The following is a 10960-nucleotide window of genomic DNA, read 5'->3' as shown; positions in this document are numbered from 1 at the left end:
TTAAAATATTTTCTATCCTTAAATAACTATTGACGAATTTAACAGAGATTGTAAAATTAATATGTATTATTTTCCACCATCAGGAAGTTATCGTTTGTGAAGATCAGTTAAGAATGCAATTACCCGAGTTTCTGTTACCGGTTAAAATAATATCTTGGTGAAGCTTCTTCACGAAAAATTATTTACAATAATTTAAATAAAAATAATGTCGCTAATACCAGAGCGGGGTATAAGACAATATTTGGAGCAGAATCAGGCGTTGTAGGTGGATTTGTGGTGCTTGTGGTTATGTTTTCTGCGGGTATGGTGAAAGTTTTAATCACTTGTTTGTAGAAATTAAGAGAATGTTTATTCACTTTGACCGGGGCAAGTTGGTAATCGTAATAAAAACCGAACTTGTAACTGAAACAATAGTTATGAGATAAATTGTACTGTTTTGAATTAGATTCGAGTCATACTAATACAACACATATACTAATATGGTTACAGCATTTCAACGAAAACTGTGCATCTCAAGTTACTTTGTAGTTATACTAATTATACAGCATGAATCATTGAATGCAATTTAAAAAATTACAAAAGAATGCATACAGACTTACTAATTCATTTAACAGAATGAACATATTTTTTTATACCTGTATCCGTCGGTCCATTCAAAACTGTCAAATAAACTATATGCTGTATATCCAATAACTTTTACTCCATCATTTATAATTGCATCGAGTATCGCGTTGAGATAGTCCTGAAAATACACCATCAACTGATATTAAAACCTTCGAATAATAATTATACTTACTCTAAAATAACTAACTCTCGTATCGTCGTAGGAAGGATTTTCATCTGGTATACCATTTCCGGTAATGAATATGTCAGGATTATTGAAAGATGAACTTAACCAAGTTAAAGTCTTTCTAGCACTCCAGGGAACAATCTATAAAAAAAATATACATGAAATATACAATCACCCTGTTTATGCATCTACATACATTTATTTCATGTTTTTATAATATGTTTTATTTTTTTTCTTTTATGTTCATATAAGCTTAGATGTATTCTATACTGTTCTTAAAAACTTACGCAAATTTTGAGACAACGTAAAGATACACATAAGAGTTTTAGAGTTAATTTGCGACTACAAAGGTTGTCAAACTTTGTAAACATCTATATAAAAATCTTGCTGAATAAAGGAAATTTGGTGCAATATGAACCTACATATATTTATGTTTCAGGTACATACTAAGTTTTTTTGCTGTAAAACTTTCATATATATTACTTACCGGTTGTCCATTAACCGCTAAACTCCAATTTGAATTCAAAGACACTTTCACCTTCATATCTTTCGCGTAGCTGGGATCACCGAATTTAGCTTCTTTAGTATCTTCTACAACATTGGTGTAAAACAAGTTTACTGCCATAAAGTCAGAGGTACCATTAATATAATCAATTTCCTCATCGGTGAATTTGGGAAGGCGAGATTTTGTGAAATTTTCTTTTTCGCTTCTGTAATCAATCCTATCTATAACTTCTTGGGGCCAATTTCCTTTGTATATTGGATTGGCATATAAACCAAACTGAAAAAATCTCTTTTCAGTACTATTTTCCATTATAATTGTTATACAAATTTTAACCTTAGATAGTACATATACACATTTCTTTTAATAATCTTTAATAAAATAAAAATTATTATTGTAATATAAAAATTTACAAAAAATAATAGATTTAACTTATCATCTTTGGAAGAACCTCAAAAAGCTCATCGTAGAAGACAAAGATGAGACTTTAGTAGATATGACAGAATTATGTACCTACAAGATGGACTGTCCTCTGCTTTAGGGATCAGGTCACTGAAAAAAAAACCTATGGGTTCCGTCTTGCCTCAGCTCTGGAAAATTTCTACATGTTGATGATGTCCCATGGATACAGCAGGATTCTTGAACTAAATCAGTCTGTCAGAGAGAACCAGACGGCCTATACAGGCAGTATACAGCATTTACTGAAAGTCAGCAGATAAATATCTGAACGCAGAGTCTAAAGGATGTACTGATAAGATAGGATACATATTAAGGAAACACAATATTAATACAATCTACAACACCTCAGGGCAAATAGACAGTAGTTTCCAAGACGGGTTGCAAGAACGATCTATTTCAATGCGAAGATGTATATAGCATCTTGGATACATGTGGAAAAGTATAAGTATAAAACAGGAAGACAGGAGGTTAAAGGAGCGCAAATATCACTCAGAAATCAGCAGTATCGGTGCAGAAGACAGATAAAGGATAGAATAAACTTAACTGATTCTAGAATTCTTGTAAAGAAAATTTAGTCTAAGACTATAAAGGGAGGTACCTACCAGAAGAATCGAGATAATTTCAGTTCAGATAAAGGGAACGACTTATTTGCAAAATCAAGGATGGAACGATACAAACTGCAAACCGTGCTCTGGAATACCATAGATCAGTGCTCGAAAAATATAATTATCACACGGAGGACCTAATCCCTACTTTCAAGATTGTTTTAATAGGAGTAGCGATATCAATAAATACAAACCGATGATGTGGCAACCAGCTTGAAAATTGTTCAATCATTGACACAAGGAAAGCCGCAAACGAAGCTAAAAAGTGTAAAGGCATGGCTAATAATTGAAATTATTGTTTGGTAATAAATTTGCACAGAAGTGCCTGTGCAGACAAACCTGACAGGTCAGTTGGAGCATGTGCATGTGCTTAAGTATGTATTTACCTCAAAGGCATTTCTTCTTTCCACAGCAGATGTGTCATTAGTTGAAGCTGGTTCGGACCACTGCATATCAATTGCCATAGATATCTTACCTGGAAGAAGAGACACAGTTATTTTTTAATTAAAGTCTGTTACTGCAGTAGTAGTTTCGTTACCTTTTTGTAGTCAAACAAAAAGGAAAGCATAGTTCGGATACTAACCGTTCAAGACCTTGAATTCCTCCTTATATACATGGTAAGCTGCAGCATGTGCCTTCAGAACTGTATAAGCGCACAAATATTCCCCGATTCCATCCGAGTTTATACCTGGTGCAAACGTCCCTTCTCCGTATCCTCTTCTACAAGTTGCCTTTGGGTCGTTAAAGGTTATCCAGTAATAAACGTTCGGGAAGTATTGGAAACAGACTCGAGCGTAGTCCGCAAAATATTTGACCATCGCTGGATTTGTCCATCCTCCAATATCTTGCAGGGATTGGGGCAAATCATGATAATACAGGGTCACTATTGGTGTTACATTGAAACTTCGTAAGTTTTGTAACATGTTTTGATAATGCGTAACGGCTTTAGTGTTTATGTTGTCAGAGAATCCAGTTGGCAGTATCCTAAAATAAACATAATCATGGATGTAGATCGTCGATGATTTAAAATTTATTTTAATGCAGTAAAGGAATAATAAAGCATTTCGTTGTTTTGGGGTACAATTAATTTAAGAACTAATTGAAAGTAGGTCATAGATAGTGATAATATATTATCACCTACTTTCTCAATTGTTTCTTTCATTAAATTAATACTTTATATGCTTTCTGTGAAGTCAAAGAGACGCCACTACTTGTGTTCTATCATTTCTCCCTTAAAATTCCGGTTTTGAATTTAAAAACCTCAAAATAATGATTTAATATTTCGATGCAATAGCAGCAGTTCTAAAAATGTTAACTTCACCTTGTCCATGGTATAGACAACCGGTAGTGCTGAACTCCTGATAGCGCTACATAAAATACGTCATTTAAGATACTGTTGTATGAACCAGCAGCGACATCGGCAGTATCATTATTTTTTATATGTGACGGATGGCTGTGAATCCAACGATCCCATATATTCTCAGATTTTCCATCTTCATTCCAGGCTCCTTCAATTTGATAAGCAGATGAGCCTATGCCAAATGATAGTGTCTGTGGAAATATTCTAGCATCTTCTGCATTCACAAGGCTGAAAAATTAACGTTGTTGTTTAATAAATAATGAGTTTATTTTAACGAATTTAGTAACAAATCAGTGAACTATTCATATTGACTTAGAGTTTCTAGAATGATCGTCAGAAGCTTATATTTGAGATATACATAAAATGAAAAATAATGATAATAGTATATGAAACTTACCAAAGAAGTGATATTATATTTATGGCAAGATTCAGTTTATTCATTGTGGACGCTGTACCTACTCACTTCAGAAATACTGTAGGACTCTATTAACTTGTGCTATGTATTGCGATGTATGTAAATGATCCTAGGTGATAAGTATGTACTTAATTTTTATCTTGATTGCTTAAATATTATTTGCCATTAATCTATTGATTGATACTGGCCGGCTGTGATAAGAGTTTGGAAGGTTCAAAGAAGATAATTTTAAATACGACTCTGAACTAAGTTCGGTAGGTATCTACTTATTTCCCCGAAAATGACACGAAAAGACCACCAGGTCACTAAATAAACAAATGAAATTGACCTAAAAACTAAAATGAAATGTTATCTGCAGATTACAATGAAATATTTGTAATAATAATTTGATGAATCGATGATCAAACAATAATACAAGCGGTTCGTTTTAACTCATTATCTGTAGCCCCCCTATGCTTCATTATCATATTGCCGACTGACGTGAATTTCCGCAACATTTATTTGAAATTCTTTGAAAAATAAGTAATTTGATGTAATGTATCCGCAATATAACGAGTATTATAGCGACGTTGGAATAGTCGTTGTTTCACACTGTTAATATTGCTTCTAGATTCAAACTAAAAATTAATGATACATTTTTACACTAATTAGTCTGTGACTAATGAGTGTAAAATTGAGAGTTCTCAGACATGTTTCTAAAGTACGTAACAATTCCCATCTAAAAAAAATTATACCGAATACTTGCTTCTGAGAGAAAATGATGTGTTTACTAAATATCTGTATTTGAACAAATCTATTTCCACGAAAAAACATTTCCAAATATTTGCCCAACTCATCTAAAAGATCAATAATTTAACGTCTGACGACTACATTCTCCATTCAGCATTGGGTTTCGAACTTATAATATGTCATCAATATACCAAAAGTGGGATGACCGATGAACGATTTAGATATTGGGATATCTCTCTACCGACATGTTTTAGGTGTGGATCTGGTAATTCTACCGACCAATGACGGACTGATAAATTACCACTGGATATTATGTGTCTATTTTAATGCTCAACGGTTCTGTAGCCCACAGTGTATTGTTCCCCACAATATAATTACTGAGAAAGTTTATTTCGCGTAGTACGAAGCCAATCATGCACTCATAGTATCTACAGAATGGCAGGTTGCTCTTTGCCAGTAGGAACAATGCAATGCTTAGGGCCAGTAGATATTGAGTGACATTGACAAGTAAGACGCAATAAGTTATATCTCACTTAACCGTACTAGTTTGGAATCAATACATGAAAATGATTTTCATTTAGAAGTTACGGTTATAAGGTTTGATGCATCCATCTCTAATATTAAATGAAATATGAACAAGTTAATACCGGTAATATGTGTGAGTGAAAGCTATAAAGGTTTGGAGTGTATCCATTGAATGAAATTATTGAGTACATTTACACTCAATATTGGGCATTTTGATCATTTTACTCATTATTTGTGATTATATTTAAACTAAAACTGAGTACTGTCACTCAAATATAGGTACTCCTTAAATAAGTTATTCACGTAAACTCGTATTTGGTGCACTTGTACCTAAATCAGAGGAAATCGATCCCACCCTTTTTCATATGCATTGTCTTTGTTTGTTCCCATCGTCCCATTAGATTATTTCGTGACCATGGCGTGGTGGATGGCAGTATGGCGTATGAGTTGGACAAGTATCGGTTTATCTGGTTTTCTAGTGAAAATTGTACTTAATTACAATAATTAAAGACAATATAATAAGTATCGATTAAATAAATGGATAGTTAAATTGTTATTTATATTTACGTATTTGTAACGTACAATATAGGTTATAGTTTAATCGAGACCTAAAATATAGTCTCTAAAACAGATCTGTGTAGAAACCACTGTGGCCGTGGCACTGTAGTTTATGACTTTTATACAATGATATTTAAATTAAAATTTAAAGATAATATAAACCAACTCTGAGTAAAAAATGACTCAATAATAGTTAAACTTAAATCATATTAGAGAAAAAGTCAACTCTAAATTGGTTTACTCAAAACAATCAAAAGTCACTCAATTAATAGTTAGCAGTAACTCCGATTTGAGTAAAACTTACTCATTTCTGATGCAATATTTTCACTCAGTTGTACCTACTCATACTAATAGAGTGAAAATTTCATTCAATCGGGTGTGGACAGAAATTGATACATTATTGAGTAATATTGAGTGAAATTTGAGTGATTTTTTTTGTGGGATCACCCTTATCTCGGTTATTTTAGAGAAGAGAAACTTTTTAATTTTAATCCTAGGTGTTTAGTCCTTAAATGAAAAAAGTAGCGGCCTTCTAAAACATATAAATGTTGGGAATTTTATTAACTACAATTAAAACTATATTTTAATTTAGGTTACAAACCTGTTTCTATCAAAATTGATTGAATATAATATAAAAATATAAATGTTAGGAATTTTATTAACTACAATTAAATCTATATTTTAATTTAGGTTACAAACCTGTTTCTATTAAAATTGATTGAAATATCTTTAAAATCCTCAACTAAATATATTTTTTATTATAACGTAACTGTTAATTTAAAAACTAAAAAAGTTGGATAAGTTTATACTTTCACTGTTTGTTTTATCAGCTATCAAAATCTCGATATTTTTTTTAGCTGCAGGATTTGTGTAGGAACCTATCTGCATCTACTATTTTGACATATTTTGAAAATGTTCACATCAATTAGTAGGTACTTGTCAAATGAAGAAATAAAATTATATTAAATAATTAGGTAATGATTATTAAGAAAATATTTTATAAGGGCAGGCTTTGGTACTATAGGAATTAAGGAATAAAAATAAGCAGATATGTGGCGAACTTACTAGGCAAAAAATAATAAAGAGGAAAAATGAGTTGGTTGAGAAATATTTGCTATTTTTATAATATTTTGTTTGCTCTTTTATGATGTATTTTTGGCTGTAAACATGTAATAAATCTAAAATTCTTAGAGACAAAGATACTCCTACGCTAAATTATTATTGTTACTGACTAGATAAAAAAATTTTCCAAGTAGCATTATAAATACAAAAAAGAAATAATAAAATAGAGCGCTATACGACGGACGAGCGAGTGAAGATCTTTAAAATTCATTACAGGTACGGAGAGTGTGTAGCTGAGATTGTGCGCAAATTACGTGATATTTTCGGCAGAAGGAACGCCTTGAATGAAACAATTGTGAAAAGTTTAGTTGCTAAATTTGAACAAAGAGGTTCAATTGTAGACAATAAAAAAACAGGCCGGCCTCGTACTGGCTGTTCAGCCGAAAATATTTGTAAATTACCGTAACCTCGGTGCGCCTCAGTGACTGCAATTAAACATTTCAAAAAGCACAATGCAGCGGATTTTAACAACAGATCTGCATCTGCATCCATTTAAGATTATTGTACAGTCCAAAGTATGCTCGATAATAATTCTTATATTTAAAATAAATTAAATAAAAGTAGTGTTGCTAATACATATAAGAATAGGACACAAAACAATGCTTGTAGCAGAATCAGGAGTGATAGTTGCAACTGTAGTTGTGGTGGTGGTCGTAACATCGTCGGGTATGATGTTACGATCAAGTTTTAATCAACTTTTTGTAAAATCTTAGAGAAGTTTTATCGAATCCGACCTTATGATTTTTATATTCACCAAAGAAACCAAATTTGTAACTGAAATAATAGCACAATAATTATTACATTCAGGATGTAAGGGAGAAAAAAAACAATGTGTATTATATTAGTATAGTTTTGCCTCCTTAAAAGTTATGGGCCTTCNAGTTGCTAAATTTGAACAAAGAGGTTCAATTGTAGACAATAAAAAAACAGGCCGGCCTCGTACTGGCCGAAAATATTTGTAAATTACCGTAACCTCGGTGCGCCTCAGTGACTGCAATTAAACATTTCAAAAAGCACAATGCAGCGGATTTTAAAAACAGATCTGCATCTGCATCCATTTAAGATTATTGTACAGTCCAAAGTATGCTCGATAATAATTCTTATATTTAAAATAAATTAAATAAAAGTAGTGTTGCTAATACATATAAGAATAGGACACAAAACAATGCTTGTAGCAGAATCAGGAGTGATAGTTGCAACTGTAGTTGTGGTGGTGGTCGTAACATCGTCGGGTATGATGTTACGATCAAGTTTTAATCAACTTTTTGTAAAATCTTAGAGAAGTTTTATCGAATCCGACCTTATGATTTTTATATTCACCATAGAAACCAAATTTATAACTGAAATAATAGCACAATAATTATTACATTCAGGATGTAAGGGAGAAAAAAAACAATGTGTATTATATTAGTATAGTTTTGCCTCCTTAAAAGTTATGGGCCTTCGACGAATTGTTTATACTTAAGCTTCTTTTAATATTTCCGTTACCTTTTGATATACATTTAGTATTTTTTTTGATAGGCGCAGATGAACATATGTTTATTCATTACCTGCAATATGAAGATCGCTAAGGGAACCAAAAACAGTTTTTTTTTGCAGTGGAAATTTTGAAAAACATTTTATAAAATGTCAATTTATATTTACTGTTCCAAATCGCTAAAATGCATTGTTTCTGAGACGAACGAATTTGAGTCTTCTACTACAGCTGTATGTAAATAACAAGATACACCTCCGCGGATGATACAGCAATAATGGAAGCCAAAAAAGATCCAACAGTTACTAGAGTGGGTGAAAAAATGGAAAATAAAGGCAAAGAAAACAAAATCTACACATATAACTTTTATCTTAGGAAAAAAAACTTACACGGATGATATAGCAATAATGGAAGCCAAAAAAGATCCAACAGCTACTAGAGTGTGTGAAAAAATGGAAAATAAAGGCCAAGAAAACAAAATCTACACACATAACTTTTATCTTAGGAAAAAAAACTTCGATCGTTAACATCAATCAGTTAACATACACAGCAAGAAGAAATCAATATTTGATTTGTAGCTACGGCTTCATTTAGACTTAAAGCTGAATTAGAAACGGCATATATTAGAGAAACATATACAAATTAAACCGAAAACAAAGGAAATTAATAAGTAAATCAATTACACCAATAATTTCACAATCAATTGTTAATTTACAAAAGAGATCAAATTCATATGGGCATATGGTATTGAGCCAAAAATTTAGAGCACGTTGGAACGTATCCAACCACACATAAACACATTCTTTAACATTCAAAAAGCAATCAAAGGGTCAATGGAACCGTGGGAACTAGAGGTTTATTCCAATCAACCACTAAAGCCACTTTTACAATTAATCACAGAAGGCTACGAAGATTTTAACCACAACATTTTCTACAAAACTGAGGTGAATTGGATGATGCAGGAATATATGAACTCAGACCCAGTTGGAGTGCAAGCTACAGTCTGGGAAGTTTTCCCACAGTACATATTCCAAGTAGGAGGTTATAAACATAAACTCATATACATATTCGCTGACACGTAAGGTAAGTTCAAAACTAGTGTGGGAATGTTTACAAATGCCTGAACTGGCTACCACTAATTCAGTCAGATTGTGTTGGGTGCCAGGACACAAAGGCACTGACGGAAATAAGAAAGCTGATAAACTTGCTAGGAAGGGATCCGAGAGAGTTCATTGGTCCGGAGCCCTTCTGTGGTATATCTCCCAGTGAGGGCTGAGTTAAAGGGCTGTGGGCAAATGGACTGAGTCAGAACATAGAAAATATTGGGCTTGAAGGCCAGGGTAAAGCCATGCGAAGGAATTTATGAAGAGTTCTTTGCAGAAAAGAACGAATGAGTTGGTGAGCTTGAATAAAATTCGGCTCAGGAAAGTAACGGGACTTATAACGGGACACTGTCACTTTAGGAAATATCTATACAAGCTGACGCTTGTAGAGGGGCCGGTCTGCCCAACATGTGACTCGACGGATGAAACTTCTCTGCATATCCTTGGCGAGTGCTGATGAAGCTCCTGGGAAAACCTTTCTGACACTCAAGGAACTGACAGAAATGTCGACAAGAAAGGACAAAACTACCGATTAATAGGTTTGAACATATGGGACGCTGTGTTATGGGACTTGAATAGAACCAAACCACTGGTTAATAAGAAGAAGCTAGCCAAAAATTTAGAGCATACAACACACTCTAACATTCACAGTAAGCAAAGTTATAAAAGAAATGGAACCGTAAAAAACTAGAGGTTTATTCCAATCAACTACTAAAGCCACTTTTACAATTAATCAACAACAGAAGACTACGAAGATTTTATACACAGTATTTTCTACTAAAGTGGGGTGAAGTTATTGGATGATGTACCTCATCACGCCAATTATTGTATGGTAGACCTTTTTTAACTTATACAGGGTGATTCAAAAAACCGCTGACAGACTTCTAGGGTAAGTAATACCTGAAAAATTAAGACAAGAAGTCTTAATAAACATAGGGTCGCAAATGCCTCCTTAACGAGATACAGGGCGTTAAATTTTCTGTAAAATTAAAGCGTAAAAATGACAAAAAGAAGTTTATAATCTAGTTTACTTAACTCACTTGTACACATTGACATTAGTGACAGGCGATGTTTAATTTTATTTTGAATAGCACAAGCCTACTATGACAAACTAAAATGAATGAAAATAAAATTGGATTTACAAATTTTCTACAAAGGTGTTTCTCTTAAAAATGGTTGCTTTAATCCAAATTTTGCAAGAGACCAATTCGATAGACAATTGAACACTTTACACGAAAATAGTGCCCTTTTGACAAAATTAGCAGTGGCGTAGAAAATATTTTTAAAAAAGGGTCACGTTGACCCCGTCTCTACGACA

General features: G+C 32.9%; 1 protein-coding gene across 1 annotated transcript; it reads right to left on the bottom strand.

The window, feature by feature from the left end:
* Positions 1-4229, bottom strand: LOC108906612 (myrosinase 1). Its single transcript, XM_018709917.1, has 8 exons — positions 4114-4229; positions 3678-3944; positions 2940-3340; positions 2743-2831; positions 1278-1571; positions 797-931; positions 636-742; positions 1-402 (listed from the first exon to the last, which is right to left on the bottom strand). The coding sequence occupies exons 1-8, from the start codon at positions 4155-4157 to the stop codon at positions 183-185; spliced, it is 1557 nt and encodes a 518-aa protein (XP_018565433.1). The 5' UTR covers positions 4158-4229; the 3' UTR covers positions 1-182.
* Positions 4230-10960: the final 6731 nt, after the last annotated feature.

Source organism: Anoplophora glabripennis, unplaced genomic scaffold (genome assembly GCF_000390285.2).
Source record: "Anoplophora glabripennis isolate ALB-LARVAE unplaced genomic scaffold, Agla_2.0 scaffold278, whole genome shotgun sequence".
NCBI lineage: Eukaryota > Metazoa > Arthropoda > Insecta > Coleoptera > Cerambycidae > Anoplophora > Anoplophora glabripennis.
Note: the sequence above shows the minus strand (reverse complement) of the source record. Positions and strands in the feature narration are given on the sequence as shown.